This window comes from Chiloscyllium plagiosum, unplaced genomic scaffold, assembly GCF_037043375.1.
Source record: "Chiloscyllium plagiosum isolate Xiang-an unplaced genomic scaffold, Cpla_swu_hap1 HiC_scaffold_1, whole genome shotgun sequence".
Taxonomy (NCBI): domain Eukaryota; kingdom Metazoa; phylum Chordata; class Chondrichthyes; order Orectolobiformes; family Hemiscylliidae; genus Chiloscyllium; species Chiloscyllium plagiosum.
The window spans coordinates 157,308,498-157,330,169 of record NW_028270139.1 but is presented as its reverse complement, the minus strand read 5'-3'; the positions used below and the strand labels follow the sequence as shown (position 1 = coordinate 157,330,169).

The 21,672-nt window shown below is 47.2% G+C and overlaps 1 protein-coding gene across 2 annotated transcripts in view; it reads left to right on the top strand.

Annotated features, from left to right (window-relative positions):
* The window catches only part of LOC122551799 (RING finger protein 145-like), a 38,698-nt gene extending 23,953 nt beyond the window's left edge, over nt 1-14,745 (top strand). Inside the window, exons 8-10 of one of the 2 annotated variants that reach the window (XM_087991780.1) lie at nt 428-515; nt 10,443-10,799; nt 13,901-14,745. In XM_087991780.1, coding sequence (XP_087847906.1) covers nt 428-515; nt 10,443-10,799; nt 13,901-14,596 — 1,141 coding nt within the window. In that variant the 3' untranslated portion in view covers nt 14,597-14,745. Of the gene's footprint in view, nt 1-367; nt 516-10,442; nt 10,800-13,900 lie in introns of both variants that reach the window. The other variant, XM_087991776.1, reaches the window with a different exon arrangement.
* Nucleotides 14,746-21,672: the final 6,927 nt, after the last annotated feature.

Genomic DNA, 21,672 nt, shown 5'->3' with positions numbered 1-21,672 from the left:
ATGCCCCCCAGCCCCACAAACGCTGCATTTCCTATGACCAATCCATCTAACCTGCATATCTATGGACTGTGGGAGGAAACTGGAGCACCCGGTGGGAGCCCACACAGACATGGGGACTTTACACAGACAGTCACCCAAAGCTAGAATCGAATCCAGATCCCTGGCATTGTGAGGCAGCTTGTGCTAACCACTGAGCCACCTTAATGACCGGGATGTCCTTCTGGGAACCTTGCCCATTATCTACATCACTCCTTCAAGGACCCAGCTAAATCCCGGGTTATGCTGTATGGTAGGAGTGGAGCTTGACAGGCCATATCACCCATTTCTACTCACGTTCCATATCTTTATGTGCTTTCTGATTGTTTAGGAGTTTGTGGAAGCATTTCCGTGCCATCAGCATGTGTCTTTTCCTGTTGGTCTTTCCCAGTTTCATGGCCTATAGGATTGCACAGTTTTTCAAGATGGACTTCTGGCTATTGATCATCATCTCCAGCAGTGCGCTGACCTCTCTCCAGGTAGGAGGGCACTGTTTGTATCAGGTCATGAGTTGGGTGAGGTGGACGATGTTTGAGAGGTTGCAGATGGCGCAAAACTTGGAAATGCCGTCAGTAGTCAGGAAGATCTGTAGCAGGATTGAGGATGCAGAGACAGACTTGTGGTATGTGAGTGAGTGCTGTTTCTGGGTCAGAGTCCTAGAATTCCCTCCCTAACTGCATTGTGGGTGTCTCTACCCCAAATGGACTGCAGTGGTTCAAGAGGCAGCTCACCAGTACCTTCACAAGGGGCAACTAAGGATAGGCAAATAAATGCTGTCCAAACCAGCAAAGCCCACACCCCTGAATGAGTTAAGACATAAATACCATGGCATACATAAGACTGTAACACCTTGAAGTAGACTGAGGTAATTTGGCCCATCGTATCTGCTCCGTCATTCACTGGGATAAGAACAGGTAGTTGGTTTGTTTTGACTGGCTTTTCTGTGCTGGAGATCTCTATGACTCAGTGAGATCATGGCTGATCTGATAATCCTCTACTCCACTTTGCTGCTTTTTCCCTTCATTCCCTTACTGATTAAGAAGCTGTCTGTTTCAGCCATCACTCAGACTCACTCACCTCTGTGGTAAGGAATTCCCCGCATTCACCATCCTTTGAGAGAAGTTGGCCCTGGGTGAGTTTAATGGGACAGTATGGAGGGATCTAATCCAGTGCTGTTCCTGCCCTGCAAGTATTTGATGGGGTCTTTTCTTCTATTCGATGTGGGCTTTGTTGGCTGGCACTGAATTTATTGTCTACCCCAGTTACCCTTGGGAAGGTGGTGGAGAGCAGCCACGTTGAACAACTGCCATCCATTCGATGTAGGTGCACCCACAATATGTTTAGGGAAAGCATTCCAGGGTTTGGACCCTGTGATACTAAAGGAAATGTGGTATATTTCCAAGTCAAGGTGATGTGTGGTAAGAGAGGAGCTTTCAGGTGGTGGTGCTCTCGTGTATATGTCCATATCCTTCTCGATGAAGTTGGTCGTTGGTTTAGAAGGAGCTTGGTGAATTTCTGCAGTGCATCTTGTAGACAACAGAACATTGACTTGGTGGATCTGGTGCCAATCAAGTGGGCTGCTTTGTCCTGGATGGTGTGAAACTGCTTGTGGTGTTTCATCTGCACCCATCATCCATCAGACCCTGAATTGTGCCTTGTAGACGGTGGACAGGCTGTGGGGGGGGTCAGGAGATGAGTCACTGACTACAGCATTCCAAGCCTCAGACCATGTTTTTGTAGTCGTTGTATTTATATGGCTAGGCCAGTTCAGTTTCTGGTCAATGGTATCGTCTAGGATGCTGATAATGGGGGATTTCAGTCATGGTTTTAACACCATTCAATGTCAAGGGGCAAAAATCAGGTTCTGTCTTGTTGGAGATGGCCATTGTCTGACACTTGCATGACGTAAATGTCACTTCCCACTTGTCAGCCCAAGTTTGGACATTGACAAGGTCTTGCTGCATTTCGACATAGACTGCTTCAGTGTCTGGCGAGTTGTGAATGATTAGATTAGAATGATGCAGATGCAATCATCAGCAAACATCCCCACTACCCTGAAGAAGTCCTGCAGCTTGGATGATTGACCTCCAATGAAGAAGGACATCTTGCTTTGTGCCAGGCATGATTCCAGGGGAAAGTTCTCCTGATTCTGTTTGAGTTTTGCTTGGATTCCTTGATGCCACACCGGATCAAAAGCAGCCTTGATGTCAAGTACAGTCATTCTCCCCTCTCCTCTGGAATTCAGCTCTTTTGTCCGTGTTTGAACCAAGGCTGTGATGAGGTCAGGAGCTGAGTGGCCCTGGCGGAACCCAAATTGGGTGTCACTGAGCAGGTTATTGCTGAGCTGTTTGTTAGCACTGTTGAAGACACCTTCCATCACTTTACTGATGACTGGAGCAGGCTGATGGGACAGTAATTGGCTAGATTAGATTTGTTCTGCTTTTTGTGTACATATCTGGGCAATTTACCATACTGTTGTGTCGGGTGATACAGAGGCTCAGTGGTTAGCACTGCTGCCTCACTATACCAGAGACCCGGGTTCAATTCCAACCTCAGGTGACTGTCTGTGTGGAGTTTGCACATTCTCCCCGTGTCTGTGTGGGTTTCCTCCGGGTGCTCCAGTTTTCTCCCACAATCCAAAGTTGTGTAGGTTAGATGAATTGACCATGCTAAAGTGCCTATTGTGTACAGTAATATGTAGGTTAGGTGCGCTAGTCAGGAGAAACAGAGGAATAGGGTAGGGGAATGATTCTGGGTGAGAGACTCTTCGGAGGGTCAGTGTGGACTTATTGGGCCAAATGGCCTGTAGGGATTCTCTAATACCAGTATTATAGCAGTACTGAAACAGCTTGGCTAGGGATGTAGCAGTACTATTGCTGATTATTGACAGGGCACACAGCTTTTGCAGTATCCAGTGCCTTTAGCCGTTTCTTGACATTATATTGGAGCGAATTGAATTAACTGAAGGCTGGGATCAGTGATTCTGAGGACCTTCAGAGTAGGACAAGATGGATCATCCACTCTGTACTTGTAACTGAAGATTGTTGCAGTTGTTTCAGCCTTATCTTTTGCACTAATGTGCTGGGCTCCTCCAACATTGATAGTGGAGATATATGTGGAGCTACCTCCATCAGTGAGTTCAATTGCCCACCACCATTCACAACTGAATGTGGCAAAATTGCAGATCTCAGATCTGCTCCGTTGGCAGTGCAATCGCTGAGCTCTATCACTTGCTGCTTGTGCTGATGACACACAAGTAGTCCTGTGTTGCAGCTGCATCAGCTTGACTCCTCATTTTGCTGCTGGTCCTGGCATTCCCTCCTGCACTCTTCATTAAGATAGGCTAGATCTGCTCATTCGCTGGCAATAGTAGAGTGAGAGATATGCCAAGCTGTGAGGCTGTAGATTGTGCTGGAGTATGAATCTGCTGTTGCTAATTGTCCACACTGTCTCGTGGATGCCCAGTTTTGAGTTGCTAAATCAGTTTAAAGTCTGTCCTGCTCAATACTGTGATAGTGCCACACAACATGATATAAAGTACTACCAATGTAAAGATGGGACCTTGTCTTCACAAGGACTGTGCGGTGGTCTCTCTTTGCGATGCTGCGATGGACAGATGTATTTGCAGCTGGCAGATCGGTAAGGATGAGGTCTGATATGATTTTCCCTCTTGTTGGTCCCCTCACCACCTGCCGCAGACCCAGTCAAGCAGCTATGTCGTTTAGGACCCGACCAGCTCGATCAGTAGTGCTGTTGCCGAGCCACTTTTCATAGAATTCCTACACTGTGAAACAGGCCCTTCAGTCCAACAAGTCCATACCAATCCTCTAAAGAGTAACCCACCCAGACCCATTTCTCCTACCCTATGTATACCCCTGACTAACGCACCTAACTTACACATCCCTGAACACTATGGGCAATTTCCCATGGCCAATTCACCTAACCTTCACATCTTTGGACTGTAGGAGGAAAACGGAGCATCCAGACATGGGGAGAATGTGCAAGCTCTACTCCTGAGGTGGAATTGAAGCCAGTCCCCTAGCATTGTGAGGCAGTAGTGCTAACTACTGAACCACCATACTGCCCTAGTCTGGGGGTGGTGAACATTGAAATCCCCCACTCAGAGTGCATTTTGTGTCCTTGCCTACCTCAGTGCTTCCTCTAAGTGCATTTCATAATGGAGGAAGATTGATTTGTTGGCCAAAGGGATTGACATGTTAATCAGCAGGAGGTTTCCTTGCCTATGTTTAATCTGATGCCACAAGACCTCATGGCATCCAAAGTCACCATTGAGGGTTCCCAGAGCAGCTGTGCCCCGACTGTATGTCAGTGCACTGCCATTTGTGTCTTGTCAGTGGAAGAGGACCAAAGATGGTGACGGTGGTATCTGGGATGTTGTTAGAATGGAGGGAGCTTTACTCTGTTTATAACTCATTCTGTACATAACCTTGAGTGTTTGCTGCGACAGTATAGAGTGATCGTTTCTCTGTATCTGATCCTGTGCTATACCTTCCCTCGGAATGTTTTGATGGTAAGGAATTATCATGAGCGAAGATGTGGGTCATGTGGGTTAGGCATGGGAATGTGAAGCATTATTAGATTCGACAGTAGTGATGTCAAGCTAAGGCAGTGAGAGCTTTATCTGGTAACTGTTGTATTCACTGTGAAAGATCAATGAGTATTGAACGGTAACAATGTATACACAAACTCGATGGATAGATGTGGTAACAATGTAGTGTTAGACAAATGTTAAAACAAATTATATCAAATAGATGGAGATAGAAGCCACTGATGTGATGGCATATTGTGCAATGTGTACAGGGGAGGTCATTTGGCCCCTTGTGCTGGTCATCTACGGGGAGAAAGTGAGGACTGCAGATGCTGGAGATCAGAGCTGAAAATGTATTGCTGGAAAAGCGCAGCAGGTCAGGCAGCATCCAAGGAACAGGAGAATCGACGTTTCGGGCATAAGCCCTTCTTCAGGAGAAGGGCTTATGCCCGAAACGTCGATTCTCCTGTTCCTTGGATGCTGCCTGACCTGCTGCGCTTTTCCAGCAACACATTTTCAGCTCTGGTCATCTACGGAGCAACCTTACTCTCTCACTACTCCTCTATCACTTAATTCCCTTTATTGTTCAAAGATCTGTAAACCTGGACTGTGCTCTGAATGAGCATCTCTGGGGTGGAAAATTTCAAAGATTCACAATCATGAGTGAAAAAATTTCACCTCATCTTATTTTAAGGGGAAATGATGGCCTAGTGGTATTATTGCTGGACTGTTAATCCAGGGACCCACGTCATGTCCTGGGGAGCTGCGTTTGAATTGTTGATTGTCGGAAAAAAACCCATCTGGTTCACTAATAGCCTTTAGAAAAGGAAACTGCCATTCTTAGCTGGTCTGGCCTACATTTGATTCTTAACCCACAGCAATGCGGTTGACACTTAACGATTAGATTAGATTAGGTTAAGGATGGGCAATAAACACTGGCCCGGCCATTGATGCCATTATCCTATCAGTGAATTTAAAAAAAAATACTGTGACTCCCTCATTTTTGATTCCCTGGATGGACCCTGTCAGACACTGGAGAATTTTATGTGTTCCAATCAGATCCCCTCTCATTCTCCTGAGCTCCAGAGAGTATGGGTTCAGGATGATGTTGATGAGAGACGATTAATCTCTTATAGCTATGGTCCAGCAGGTCTCAGAGACGCTTTGCCCTCGTCTTGTATTGATTAACAAGAACAATGTAGACAACACTGTTAACACGCGTGTGTGTGTGTGTGTGTGTGTGTTTGTGTGTGTGAATAATGAATGAATCATTGAATCCTGACAGTGTGGAAGCTGGCCTTTGGCCCATCAAGTCCACACTGCCCCTCTAACGATCCCACCCAGACACATTCCCCCATCCTATCCCTATAACCTTGCATTCCCATGGCTAACCCCCACAGTCTGCACATCCCTGGACACTATGGGATAAATTAGCATGGCCAGTTCATTTAACCTGCGGATCCTTGGACTGTGGGACGAAACCAGACAAAACACATGTAGACACAGGGAGAATATGCAAACTCCACACAAACAGTCAGCTGAGGCTGGAATTGAACCTTGGTCCCTGGTGTTGTGAGGCAGCAGTGCTAACCACTGAGCCACCATCCCTCATGGCTGGCTAGTCAAGAAAGTAAGAGCACATGGGATCCAAGGAAAAGTGGATCCAAAATTGGCTGAGAAGTAGAGAGAGTGATGCTAGAGGCTTCTGTGACTGTAAGGCTGTTTCCAGTAGAGTTCCACAGGGTTTGGTGTTGGAGCATTGCTGTTTGTAGATTTTGGATTTGAAGTACAACAAAGGGTGAGATAAAAATTGATAGAGTGGTACACAGCGAGGAGGATATGGACGGACTGGTCAGGTGGGCAAAGCAGAGCCAAATGGAATTCATCCTGGAAAAGTGAGAGATGATGCACTTGGGTAAGGCTAACAAGCAAATTACATTGAATGGTAGGATCCTGGAAACGACAGAAGATCAGAGGGATGTTGGTGTGCATATCCACAGATCCTTGAAGCTAACAGGGCAGGTAGTTAGGATTCTTGGGATATTAGTCGAGGCAGAGAATCAGCAAGGAGATTGTGCTGGAAGTGTATAAAACATTGCTTCGGCTACAACTGGAGTACAGTGTGCAGGCCTGGTCACCACATTATAGGGAAAGATGAGATTCTACTGGAGAGGGTGCAGAGGCAAGTTACCCTCTCAAGCTGCCTGGGCTGAACAGTCTGAGGGAAGATTGGAGAGGTTGAGGTTGTTGTCCTTGGAGCAGTGAAGGTTCAGATGGGTGATGATGGAGGTGCATGAGATTGAGAGTGGAGTAGAAGCTACTTTTTCCACTCGTCGAATGGTCAATAACCACGGGCCATTGATTTAAAGTAAGCGTAGGATATAAGGAAAGATGTGAAGAAATATTTTCACTTTAAGGATGGGAGGGGTCTAGAACTTGCTGTCCGAAAGACCCTTGTAACATTTAGATATTCACTTGCATTGCCATAGCCTCCAGGGCCATGCTAAATTGCCCAGTAGTGTGTAGTCCAGGTGAATTAACTACAGTAAATGTGGGGTTACAGGTGTAGGTTGTTCTTTGGAGGGTTGGTGCAGACTCGATGGGCTAAGTGGCCTCTATCTGTACTGTAGGGTTTCTGTGATTCCAAGGCTATGGGCCAAAAGCTGGAAGATGTGGTTAGTGTCGTCAGACTTTTGTTGGCCTGCACAAACGCGATGGGATGAATGGCCTCTTCTGTGCTGTAAGCACCTATGAGTATATGGGAAATAGGAGCAGAATAGGCCATTGTACCCCTCGAGGCTGCTCTAACATTCAGCAAGATCATGGCTGATCATCTCTCTCAGCACTATTTTCTCACACTATCCCCTTACTCTTTAAATTCTCAATCTATTGATCCTTCTCTTGAACATACTCAATGACTGAGCCTCGATCAGCCTCTGGGGTCACGAATTGTAAAACGTCACCATCCTCTGAGTGAAGAAATTTCTCCTCCATCCAGCTCTCAATGGCTTGCCCATTATACTGAGTCATAGTCATTTAGCATGGGAAATAGACCCTTCAGCCCGACTCATCCATGCTGATTAGATTTCCTAAACTGACCTAGTTTCATTTGTCTGCATTTGGCCCATATCCCTCCCAACCTTTCTTATTCATCTACCTGTCCAAAAGTCTTTAAATGTTGTAACTGTACTTGCATCTACCACTTCCTCTGGCAGCTTATTCCACATACGAGCCACTGTCTGTGTGAAAAGGTTGCCCCTCAGGTTGTCATTCCATTCCCCCCCCCACCCTCAGTCGAAGCAAAACGCTCAGAGACAGAGTTGTTTTGCCTCCTTCATCTTTACTCCGGGCCCTGGAGGAGGAGAGAATGATCGCCCATATGCACAGGGACATGAGTTCATAGTCTTCTCTGGAACAGCAGTTTCTCAGTGAACTATATAGTCATTATACAGGGAGGAGCATCCAGATAAGGCAACATACATATTATTTGGGTGACCGTTACAATCAGCAAGTGTCAATAGTAAAGGTTAAGCTGTTTGCTGTTACAACTGACTTCACATAATGAATACGGTGCGGTGGCTCAGAGCTTAACACTGGTGCCTCACAGCACCAGGGTCCCAGATTGGATTCCAGCCTCTGGCGACTGTCTGTGTGGAGTTTGCACATTCTCCCCGTGTCTGCATGGGTTTTCTCCCACAGTCCAAAGATGTGCGGGTCAGCTGAATTGGCCATGCTAAATTGCCCATAGTGTTAGGTGCATTCGTCAGAGGGAAATGGGTCTGGGTGGGTTACTCTTCGGAGGGTCGGTGTGGACTGGTTGGGCCGAAGGGCCTGTTTCCACACAGTAGAGAATCTAGTCTAATCTAATACTTTTCACCTTGTTAACTGACCTTACATACTGAATGCTACTTCATCTTGTTAAATGGCTTTACATAATGAATGCTTTGCCACCTTGTTAACCCATTACCCTTGCCTCCAGCACCCCATTGTTAGCTGTAAGTTCTTATGATCTGAGTCATGCTCAGCTAAACCTCTTGTTTCACTAAATTCAAAACTTAACTCTTTCCCTGCCTGCTTATACCCTATACACGTTCTCATTCCCTCCTTTTATCATTCATGATAACCACCAAGATGGCATTACCAGCTTTTATAAGACTCTGGCAGCCAGCATTTAAGCAAGACACAGCATACAATGATTATAACAACAAAATTACAAATCCGCTACAGTAAATAGAATTTGAAGAATCCTATGTGGGAAAAGAAAATCCACCAGTAAAGTTCTTCAATCCACAGTCCTTAGTGACCACTCCATCCCCTCCAAATCGAGTGGAAATTAGCTGATCTCCAAAATCTCCTTCAGTAAAGTCCAACCTGAAAAAACATCAGTCTGTTCTTGCGTCACTCCTTGGAGAAATCTGAATTCTTGGATAAGGGCAGTTAAATGCTTCACAAAACTGACGAGACCTCCGTCCTTCCGGAGATGCTTCAGATGGAGGATACCAGCGCATCTGAGAGTGCAGTACTGCAGCTGCAGGCTAGATAAAAGCAATATCCTTTTGCTTTTGGGAGACCCCAAAATTGTACATAGCCTGCCAGGTATGGTCTCACCAAGCTCTATACAATTAAAGTAAGGTATCCCTACTCCTGTACATGAATCCTCTTGCGATAAAGGCCCACATACCATATTAAGCATTGCGACAGAGTACGTAGGAGCAGGAGCACGCCATTCTGTCCTCAGAGGCTGTTCTGCCACTTGGTATGATCATGGCTGATCATCCAACTCAGCACCCTGTTCCCACTTTCTCTCTTTCATCCCTTTACTCCAAGAACCTTATCTAACTCCTCAAAAATGTTCAATGTTTTGGCCTCAATGTGCTGCCTGCATTGATTACTGTACCTGTATGGGAGCCTTCAGTGACTTGTTAAGCCCCTGTCTAAGGAAGGATGTGTTGGCCTTGGATGGGGTCTGGAGGAGGCTCACAAGACTGATCCCAGGAATGAAGGGCTTGTCATATGAGGCGTGCTTGAAGACTCCGGGTTTGTACTCGATGGAATTTAGAAGAATGAGGGGGAATCTGATTGAAACATAGAGAATACTGAGAGGCCTGGATAGGCTGGATGTGGAGGTGATGTTCGCGCCCTCCCCACCCCGCTCGCGCCCTCCCCACCCCGCTCGCGCCCTCCCCACCCCGCTCGCGCCCTCCCCACCCCGCTCGCGCCCTCCCCACCCCGCTCGCGCCCTCCCTCCCCCCGCTCGCGCCCTCCCCCCCACCACTGACCCCGCCCTCCCGCTCACGCCCTCCGCCTCCCACCCCTCCTGCGTACGCCCCCCCACCCCCCTGCGTACGCCCTTCACCCCCCCGCTCACGCCCTCCCCCCCCACCCCTGCTCACGCCCTCCCCTCCCCCCCCGCTCGCGCCCTCCCCCCCCCGCTCGCGCCCTCCCCACCCCGCTCGCGCCCTCCCCACCCCGCTCGCGCCCTCCCCACCCCGCTCGCGCCCTCCCCACCCCGCTCGCGCCCTCCCCACCCCGCTCGCGCCCTCCCCACCCCGCTCGCGCCCTCCCCACCCCGCTCGCGCCCTCCCTCCCCCCGCTCGCGCCCTCCCCCCCACCACTGACCCCGCCCTCCCGCTCACGCCCTCCGCCTCCCACCCCTCCTGCGTACGCCCCCCCACCCCCCTGCGTACGCCCTTCACCCCCCCGCTCACGCCCTCCAGCCCCCCCCGCGCACCCTCCAGCCCCCCCCCCCCACTCACACCCTTCTCTCTTTTCCCCCCCCCCCCACCCCATACCCTCTCCGCGTTTGCCCCCTCACTGGTGGATTATGCCATATTATGACTGGAACTCCTTCCTCCAGGTTACTGGGACTATATTCATCTACGGGCTGTTTGTGACTGAGGACCTGAGGGGGGAGCCCATCGAGAACCTGGAGGACGTCATCTACTACGTCAACAGCTCGTGCCGGGTCCTAGAGTTCCTTGTGGCAGTGTGCGTCGTGGCCTACGGCGTGATGGAGTCCATCTTCGGGGAATGGAGCTGGATGGGCGCCTCGGTCATTGTCGTGCACTCTTACTTCAACGTCTGGCTGCGCGCCCGCGCTGGCTGGAACAGCTTTGTCCTCCGCAGAGAGGCCGCCCGGAAGATCAGCTCTCTGCCCCGCGCCTCCCAACAACAGCTTGCTGACTACGCTGATGTGTGTGCCATCTGCTACCAGGTAGGTCTCTGCACCTCCAATGGGCTGGGGAGTGGGGTTTCGGGAAGACGATGCAAATGGTAGGATAGTGAGGGCAAATAGGATGTTGAGGAACCCAATACACAGGATTACTTGCCGTTGGGTGGTTAGCACTGTTGCTTCATGGTGCCAAGAACCCGGGTTTGATTTCACCCTCTGGCAACTGTCTGTGTGGGGTTTGAACATTCTCCCCATGTCTGGGTGAGTTTTCTCCCATAGTTCAAAGATGTGCAGGTTAAGGGGATTGGTCATGCTAAGTTACTCAGTGTCCAGGCCTGTGCAGACTCAGTGGATTAGCCATGAGAAATCCAGGCTTACAGGGATGGAGTAAAGGGGTGGGTCTGGGTGCTCTTTGGAGTATTGGTGTGGACTCGTTGGGTCGAATGGCATGCTCCCACACTGTAAGGATTCTGTGATTTATGTCGCTTCATGTGCCAAAACAATCCACAGCCAGTTAACTTGCTTTTTTTTTTAAAAAAAAGGGCAATGTAAACAACATGTGGGGGGCAGGGCGCGATGGCTTGGACTGTTAATCCAGAGACCCAATGAGGACCTGGATTCGAAACCTGTCACAGCAGATGGTGGAATTTAAATTCAGTAAAAATCTGGAATTAAGAGTCTAGTGATGACCAGGAAACCATTGTTGATTGTTGGAAAACCCATCTGATTCATTATTGTCTTTTTAGGGAAAGAAACTGCCATCTTTACCTGGTCTGGCCTACATGCGGCTCCAGACCTACAGCAATGTGGCTGACTCTTAACTGTCCTTTACCCATGTCCTGTTGACAAGCATGAAAGAAAATGCTTCCTGGTTCGACAGGGTGGCTCAGTGGTTAGCACTGCTGCCTTACAGTGCCAGCGACCCGGGTTTGATTCCAGCTTCGGGCGACTGTTTGTGTGTAGTTTGCTCATTCTCCCTGTGTCTGCGTGGGTTTCCTCCCACAGTACAAAGATTTGCAGGTTAGGCAAATTTGTCATGCTAAATTGCCCATTGTTTAAAGGTAATTATAGGATAATCGGGTAGGGGGTGGGTGGGTTATTCTTCAGAGGGCCGGTGTGGACTTGTTGGGTAGAAGAGCTTGTTTCCACATTGCAGGGATTCTCTGGTTATATAACTAGGTCCCACATGCAAGTTGATCGTGTTTGGAAAGCCTTTTTGTTTTAGCGATGTTGGTTGGGACGAATGTTGGGGTGGAAGAAACTCAATCTTACATCAGAACTCAAAACAAAGGTGTGGAGGAACTAAGCAGGTCAGTCAGCACCATGGAGAGAAATAGAGTTCATGTTTCCAGCCCAGTGATCCTTTAGCAGTTCTGGAGACTGAGGTGGGGAAACGATGGGTGTAATGCTAAGAAAAGGCAGGAGAAGCAAGTGGAATGGAAAGGAAGGGTTAGCGACTGAGGGAGATTGGAGATCACAGGCATCACAGAACAACTGAGGTGAGGTCATCTTCACTTTCCCTACAGTCCACTTCAAACCCAAATATACCATCTTCATACGTAACCTTTCCAGCTGATTCCGAGAATGCTCAGGACTGATGTATAAAGAGAGACTGGATTGGTTAGGACTATATTCTCTGGATTTTTAAAGAACAAGGGGCAATCTCATTGAAACCTATATGATTCTAACAGGACTAGACGGGTTAGGCGCACAAAATATGTTCCCAGTGGTGGGGGGGCCCCAGAACCAGGGGTCACGGTCTAAAGGTAAAGAATAGCCATTTTAAGACTGGGATCAGGAGAAATGTCTTCACCCAGAGAGTGGGGATCCCGTGGAATCTTCCACAGTGGAGAATGGTTGAGGCCAAAATGTTGAAGGTTTTCAATAAGGAGTTAGACATAGTTCTTAGGGAGTTTTGAGAAGATTTATAGCTCAGTTTGATGAAAAGTCTGTAAGTTATTTCGCTGAGCTTGAAGGTTTGTTTTCAGACATCTCGTTACCATGATTAGTGGTAACATCATCAGTGAGAGTCTCTGGAAATGACATCACCTACCTTAAGAAACCAAGACCGATAAATAGAGAGATGGGACATACCACCAGCGCTTCACCAGATGATGTTACCTAGTATGGTGACGAAATGTCTGAAAACAAACCTTCAAGCTCAGTGAGCTAACTTACATACTTATATTTCTTACGGCTAAAGGTATCAAAGGATATGGGGAGCAAGTGTGAGAGACGTTTTGCATGATCAACCATGAAGGCCACTCCTGTTCCTGTTTCCTACGTTCCTGTGTTCTCAATCTCAGCATCACAGTGAAGGTGCGCCTAGAGTTCTTTGTTTTCTTGGGGATTGGGAATCACACGTGGGGCTGTCCCTAATTGCACTTGAGAAGGTGGTGATGAGCTGTAGGTTGACCCACATTCCTGTTGGGCAAAGTTGGGGGGATTCCAGGGAGTTTGACCCAGTGACACTGAAGAAATGGCGATATATTTCCAAGTCAGATGGGGAGTGGCTCCGAGGGGAACCTGCAGCTGGTAGTGTTCCCGTGCAACTACTGCCTTCGCCCTTCTTGATAGTAGAGTTTGCAAGTTTTGAAATAATTAATATATTACGCCAAGTAACTTTCAAAATGATTTGGTTACCTTGTCCAACAACCTGGTACCTGTCTAATGTAAGCAAATGCCCTGAACAAGTTTAAATGCTACTCTATATCATTGCTGATGAGATGGTTGAAAGTACATTCCATCGAGATAATAGTTATAAATCTAACTTAAAAAAAAATTTGAAATTCTAACAGTGGTTATCTGTAGCTTATACAGTAATACTGTGTGTGTAATCTTCCAGTTAATAGGAACCACATTTTTGTTCCATCGCCCATGCTTTGAGTAGCAAAAGATTATGAGACAAATATTTCTGTTTGGAAACATTCCCTAGTTTGCATACCAGTGAGTACAGGATTTGTTATGATCTTATGGTGCTGTCGAAGGATCTTCAGTGAGTTGCTAAAGTGCATCTCGTAGATGGTACACACTGTTGCTACTGAGCATTGGTGCAGGGTGTGGAGGCTAACGTATTTGTGGCGGTTATTGTTGGATGTTGATTGCTGTTTGTCTCATTTCCATTATTTTTTTTCCCCGCTCAGGGCATGAGGGCTGCTGTTGTAACAGTTTGCGGACATTATTACCATTCATCGTGTCTCCGGCGCTGGCTGTATGTCCAAAAAACGTGTCCCATGTGCCATCAATTCATAAAGCCATCGCCCCCTCCATCTGAACCTCCTCAGCAGACCGAGGAGGAGGGACAGATTCATGATCAACAACCAGTCCTTCAGGGAGACAATGAAGCCACTGGGACAGCAGTGCCTTTGGGAGGTGATGAGGAACAAACCGAGACCTCAGACTTTGGGCCTAGCTCCAGTGGAGATGGCGAACTGCAGTGTGAAGGTCAGGGAAAGGTCACAAGCCAGGTCGAAGATGAGGATTCTTACCAGAGGGCAGAACCTGAAAAGTCCCAGACTCCAAAGGGAGGCTGGCATCTTGGAATTCCAGAATTGGAAGAAAACAACTCCGCGGACGGAATGGACTTGGTTGAAATAGAGAGAGAAAATGAAAAGGAGAGCCCGGTCTGTGGGAAAGCTCCTTCCAAGGAACTAAGCCTCCTGCCTAGCGCAGGCGGAGAGAGTGAACAGGACACTCTGTGCAATGAGTCAGCAAATCGAGATGTTAAACCTCTTCCAGACAAAGCAGGGGCGCCAGCAAACAGCAGGGATTCTTCACCAATCTCCACAAGGAACCAACCCTCAGGAATAGAACTGACTTTGCATGATGAAGAAAGTTGACCTTGTTACGACTTGGCAAGACAGGAGAGAATGATAGGATATAAACTATGTTCCTGTTAAAACAGAATTGGTTTGTGTTGCCATTCAGCTTGTCCACTCAACATGTGTGTACATATATGCATATATATCTATAAAAAATTGAACTCTGACCTTTGACTGTCCTTCGGTGGCAGCTATCTTGGAAATCCCCATTTTTCAGAGAAGTCAGGAAAGGGTCAAAGTTGATCGAACCTGGCCTCATTCAAGTGAACACAATGAGAAGTGTTTCACCCAGGTTACTGTTGGTTGAAGGCTTACTGGTAGTCCAAGCTACCAAGGAGTGACCCAGCAAAAGTAGGTGTCTCCACTACTAACCCTGTGCTCTTGGTTTGATTTTATTTGTTTGTGCAGTTGGGGATCATTGGTAGGGCAGGCATTCATTGCCCCATCCCTAACAGTCTTTGGTAAGATGGTGGTGAGTGGCCATCTTGAGTAGCTGCAGTCCTTGGGCATTTGAGCACACTCAGTGCTGTTAGGAAGCAAACCCAGGGTTTTGACACAGCGACAGTGAATGAACAATGATATTTATCCCAATGTATACCATCTACACGATATATTGCAGAAATTCACCAAAATTCCAGGTGCCTTTTCAAGGTTGCAATTGTACCAGCCTCCACCACTTCTTCTGGCAGCTCATTCCATGTACACACCACCCTCTGGGTGAAGAAGTTACCCCTTAGGTACCTTTTAAATCTTTCCCCTCTCACCTTAAACCTGTGCCCCCTAGCTTTGGACTCTCCAACCCCAGGGAAAAGATCTTACCTATTTACTCTGTCCCCATATTCCTTGTGATTTTATAAACCTCTATAAGGTCAACCCTCAGCCTTCAATGCTCCAGGGAAAATAACCTCACCCTATTCAACCTCTCCCTACAACTCAAATCCTCCAGCCCTGGCAACATCCTTGTTAATCTTTTCTAAACCCTTTCAATTTTCACAAAATCCTTCCTATAGGAAGGAGACCAGAATTGCATGCAGTACTCCAAAAGTGGCCTAACCAATGTCCTGTGCAACCGCAACTCTCTTTCCCTGTCGTAACCCTCGATTCCCTGACTGACTGACCGACAGAGCTGTGATAGACAGAATTTTAATGATGTTAAGTAAAGGCTAGCTCTAGAAAGTAGATACCCTGGCCCAACCAGGAGCTGTATTTGTAAAGAATAGGAGTAGTGGTTATGAACTGGAGTTGTTGCGCTATCTTGAATGTGTCAGGATGTAAAGTCCCTCACTGAGTAACGAGGCACTAACCTTCAATTTTCCTTGAGCTTCTTTGAGGGGAGTGGGAAGTGAAAGGTGGGCAAGGGTGGAGCTAGTGCTATCTGCAGCCAGGTTTGCTCCCTCTTCCCGATACTCTCCAACTTCACTTGATTTCCATCCACCTCCACCCTTTCACAAACTCTCCCCGACAATGCTGAAAACCCTCCGAGAGAGGAAGGGGAAGAGGCCTGCGCTGCTGGGCATTTAGATGGCTGCCAATCTGTGTTTTGAGTCCACCTTGGATGCCGTAACCCTTTACCTCTCCACCTATTGGAAAAACCTGCCTATCCTCAACTTTGATATCTTCAATTGACCCCACCCAGAGCCCCGGATGAGCTTTGGGGGGAAATGGAGGGGGTGAATTATCCAGGGGTGTCCTCAGGAACAGTGTAAGAAAAAGTTTAATGGTGCTGTGAATAACTCGGGGGAGAAGGGTTGTAGCTGCAAGGATGCTTTCTTCAATTTGATTTTGTTTATTTACATGCATATCCAAATGAGGAAAGAGGTTATTTGACAGACTGACAATCATCTAGTGGATAATGGTTGCATGCTCGGACTAATAATTAGGGAGGGGAAGGCGGTAGTTGACAGATCAGGTGACTAACGGCAGGATGGGTGAGGTGGTTGGAGGTCATGTGACGAAATCTCCTTGGAGATGCCCAACCAGAGTTGACAGCCCTACTGCCTGACCCTACCAACCCAGTTAGTTATGTCCATTTGTTGCTCTGGCCAGATTGTCTCAAAGGAAGAGTTGGATTGTATTGGGTCAAGGGGATGGGGGAACATTGTGCATTGCCCCTCCTGCTGACCCCATCATTATTCTCCTGCTCCGGCCTCCAAACTACCACGAGGAGAAGCATCATAGTCAAGGAAAGTTCTGGAATTATTACCATTTGTCATCCAGGTCCAGAAGGTCTTGGTGAGGTTGTGATCATTGATGTTTGAGATGCAGCAATTCAGTCATCATTTAGCTAAAGGACACCACATTGTGCCTTTGTCCTGTCTCCTCCTCCTTCTCTGCCTTGTATTCTATAACTTTAAATGAAGGTTTGATCTGTGTGAGCCTTTGGCAATTTGAATTGAACTGAAAGTTTTATCTCAGTTCGAGTTGTGGCTGTGATTCATTCCTCCTGTTTCCAGTTTTGCATTCCAGCAGATCCTGCGCTGGGTCAGACGCAAACTCCATCAGAGTATCCTGGAATTACCCTGCGAGGGCATTTCGTGTAACTCTGGCTATTTTCCCGATGACTGTTGGACAGGGCTTCTCAAAGTGGAGGGGTGGGGTGTGCAGGACCCCAAGTGGGGCAATGGACACCATCGAACTCTGGCTAACTATTTTCCTTCATTTGTTCATGGGAGTGTGGACATCGCCAGCTTGGGCCAGCATTTGTTGTCCAGAAGGGGTCAACCACAGTGCTGTGGGTCTGGAGTCACATATAGGCCGGACCAGGTAAAGATGGCAGATTTCCTTCCCTAAATAAAATTGGTGAATAAGGTTGGGCTTTCTGACGATTGGCTACGGTTGACATTGGAGCAGTCTGTAGTTTGGTTCCAGAATTTTATTAAATTCAAATGTCACCATCTCCCTTCGTTGGGACTCGAGCTAGTCCATGGGTATTACCTCCAAGCCCCCACCTCCCCACCGTGACTCCAAACTGCTGCACTCCTACTTGTGCAGACAGCTCCCCTGCCCCCAACCACCCAATCTTGGGCTCCCCACTCACATCTCTGAGTGCTAGTGACAACTTTGAAGCCTTGAAATGGGATAGTGACAGCGTTTGAGAAGTGTTGATGTAGCAGGTTCCAGGGGTATAAGCTGACCGAATTGTTAAATTGTTGAAAATTATCAATGTCATAGATAAATAATTTTCTCAATAAGGAATTGAGAACAAAGATTATTAATTTAAAACTATTGCTGAGCTGTTCAGGAGAGGGGGACTGTTGTCTAAAATGTTTTAAATTCATTCACGGGATGTGGGTGACTCTGGTTGGCTCAACATATTGCCCATCGGGCAGTTAAGAATCAACTACATTCCTGTGGGTCTGGAGTCACGTGTAAGTCACACCAGGTAAGGATGGCAACTTTCTTCTCTGAAGGATGTTAGTGACCCAGATGGCAGGATTTGGACCCAGGTCCCCAGAACATTTCATTGGTTCAGTGATCATACCATTAGGCTATTGCCTCCCCTTAAAGTGGAGAGGAATGAATGCGTGTTCAGGCCAGTGCCAGAAAATTGAATTGTCTAGCCATTGCAGTCTGACAAAAAGCAATGAGAACTCGTATGAAAATTGCAACACTGAAACTCAGAAGTAGAGCACTGGGATACCAAATGCTGGGAGAGTCAGCCTCTGTATTTTTTGTACCAGACTGTCCATTAACCTATTACCAGCATCAACCAAATGGAGAACTGGCCATTATCACAAAGGAAGTTAGTTTCAATGACGGACTAAATGAGACTAGAGATATGCAGGACATCAGAATCAGAGGAATACAGGTATCTCGGAGCGCTATGGGACAGGAGGTCATTGCTGAAATGGAGAATGAGCAGGACAGTGGAAGGGAATACACGGGGTTGGAGAATGTTAAAGTTTAAAAGAGGAGGAGTTGGGACAGAAGGCTGAGAGGAGATCTGATTGAGGTATTCAAAATCACGAGTGAGCTGGATGGGGTGAACTTTTTCTCACCCAAAAAAGAAACAAGGGGAGAGGGCATGGCTTTAACATAATTTGCAAACAAAGTAAGGTGTGGGTGTAGGTTTGCTCGCTGAGCTAGAAGGTTCATTTCCAGACGTTTTGTCACCCTACTAGATAACTTCTTCAGTGAACCTCCGGGCAAAGCACTGCTGATGTTTGCTGCTTTCTATTTATGTGTTTGGCTTTCTTTGGGTTGGTGATGTCATTTCCTGTTCCTTTTCTCAGGGGGTTGTAGATGGGGTCTAACTCAATGTGTTTGTTGATAGAGTTCTGGTTGGAATAGCTATACACACCTTAACGTATATTCAAAAAGAACGGATACCCAATGAACACAACCTCAACCTGAGCTACAAATCTTCTCAAAACTCACTAAAGTAAGGTGTTGTGAGACAAAAAAACTTTTCTGTTGGTAAGTAGTTAGTGTACAGAATGAGCCATGCAGAAATGTAGGGAAGACAGGTTCAACTGAGGCATTCAAGAGGGGCACTGGATGATTATTTGGATAGCAATGATGTTTGGGTATGTAGAGGTCGGTACAGGATAATCGAGCCAGTGCAGGCATGATGGAGCGAATGGCCTCTTTCTGCACTGTAATAATTCTGTGATTCTGTGAAAGATTGCAGTGTTTCTTGATCAAGAATGTACTTAAGATCAATAAGGGAACCCATGACAATGACATCTGCCAAAGAACTGAAACTTGCTGCATGGTCTACTGGGGAAGAAAGTCATGATCTGCAATGGAAACCATGTACAGCAGACACCAGAAATGGCTTGACAAATATCACTCCCATTGATGACGATGCAAAATCCTGCAAAGGCACTGGCTTGAGAGATTCTCCAATGTCAGAGACCTCTCCCTGACCAATGTTCCTAAGGCACTTATTACAATCAGACAGCAGTGTTGGGTAGACATCGTTGACCATGTGCCTGACACAAGGCCCACACAACAGGCTGTCTACTCTGAGCTATGTTATGACAAGCGGTTACCAAGAGGGCAGAGGAAGTGCCTCAAGGACATCCTCAAAATTTCCCTGGAAACATGCAACATCCCCAGCAACTGGCGGGAATCACTGCTCCGACTGGAAGGGGGTGAACCACTTTGAGCGGCTCAGACAGCCTGGATGGAGGCCAAGTGCAAACAGCGGAAGGAGCATGTGATAGCCCTGGAATCCCACCCACCCACTTCAGCAAGCAGCCCTCCAATCTGCCTGTAGCAGGGTTTGTGGGACTCGACACCTTAGGATCCATAACTCCAGGGTGGAGGAAGGTCATCCTCAATCCTGGGGGTCTGCATGGGAAAACGATGACGGCTTGGTGCGAGATTTGGATGGTTTTGAGTTTAGAGAGGGTGGAAGATGGAGGTCCGGTCAAGAGTGTGTTGATCCTTGGATTATGGAGACTACCACAGGTTTAGAAAACTGTCAGTGACAGGCCTATTCAAAAGAGAGGGAGGCAAAGATTGGCATCACATCTATTATTGAAAATATTTTGGAATCAATTATTAAGGAAGTAATAACAGCATATATGGAAAATCATAATCTAGCCAAAGAGTCAGCATGGTTTGATGAAAAGAAACTTGTACCTGACAAAAGATTAAGTCATAAGGTAAGAGCCCACCGTGTTGGAGGTGGGTTATTGGCATGGATAGAGAATTGGTGCATGGGCAAGATTCTGGGTAATCCAAGATGGAGGAACGGGAAAAATTTCTGGCTGTAAGAGCTGCTGATTTTTTGAGGTATTTTAGGTGCTGGAGGTGATTTCTCGTATTCCAGGAACAGCAGTTACTGTTTCATATGCTGTTGCATTGTTTTGGAACTTTTGAAAAAAAAGTCTAAACAGCAGCAGTTTTAAAAGGGGAGAAGAAGAGACAAAGGAAGCACATGGTGAGGTCAGTGCAGGAGAGAGAGAGAGAGAACCTGCACTGTTACCGCCTTTGCTGTTTGAATTCGTGTATCACTGGACATTGTGCATCTGGGAAAATTATCAAACAGTGAAATTCACAACTAATCTTGGAGGATGGAATGAGTTGCCAGAGGAAGTGGTGGAGGCTGGTACAATTGCAACATTTAAGAGGCATTTGGATGGGGAGATGAATAGGAAGGGTTTGGGGGGATATGGGCCGGGTGCTGGCAGGTGGGACTAGATTGGGTTGGGATATCTGTTCGGCATGGACGGGTTGGACCGAAGGGTCTGTACATCTCTATGACTCTATGAGCAACAGGGGTGGTTTTCTTCAGGTTGCCATCCTGTGAACATTGGGTTTCTACAGGGATCAGCCCTCTAGCCACAACGGTTTACAATATATATTGTTTTACGAGAACGAGGGTAGGTCCGATCAAGGACAGTAGTGGGAGACTGTGTATTGAGTCGGAAGAGATAGGAGAGGTCTTGAATGAGTACTTTTCTTCAGTATTTACGAATGAGAGGGACCGTATTGTTGAAGAGGAGAGTGTGAAACGGACTGGTAAGCTAGAGGCGATACTTGTTAGGAAGGAAGATGTGTTGGACATTTTGAACAACTTGAGGATAGACAAGTCCCCCGGGCCTAATGGGATATATCCGAGGATTATGTGGGAAGCAAGAGAGGAAATTGCAGTACCGTTGGCAATGATCTTTTCGTCTTCACTGTCAACGGGGGTGGTACCAGGGGACTGGAGAGTGGCGAATGTTGTGCCCCTGTTCAAAAAAGGGAATAGGGATAACCCCGGGAATTACAGGCCAGTTAGTCTTACTTCGGTGGTAGGCAAAGTAATGGAAAGGGTACTGTGGGATAGGATTTATGAGTATCTGGAAAGACACTGCTTGATTAGGGACAGCCAGCACGGATTTGTGAAGGGTAGGTCTTGCCTTACAAGTCTTATTGAATTCTTTGAGGAGGTGACCAAGCATGTGGATGAGGGTAGAGCAGTGGATGTAGTATACATGGATTTTATTAAGGCATTTGATAAGGTTCCCTATGGTAGGCTTATGCGGAAAGTCAGGAGGCATGCGAAAGAGGGAAATTTGGCCAATTGGATAGAAAACTAGCTAACCGGTCGAAGTCAGAGAGTGGTGGTAGATGGCAAATATTCAGCCTGGAGCCCAGTT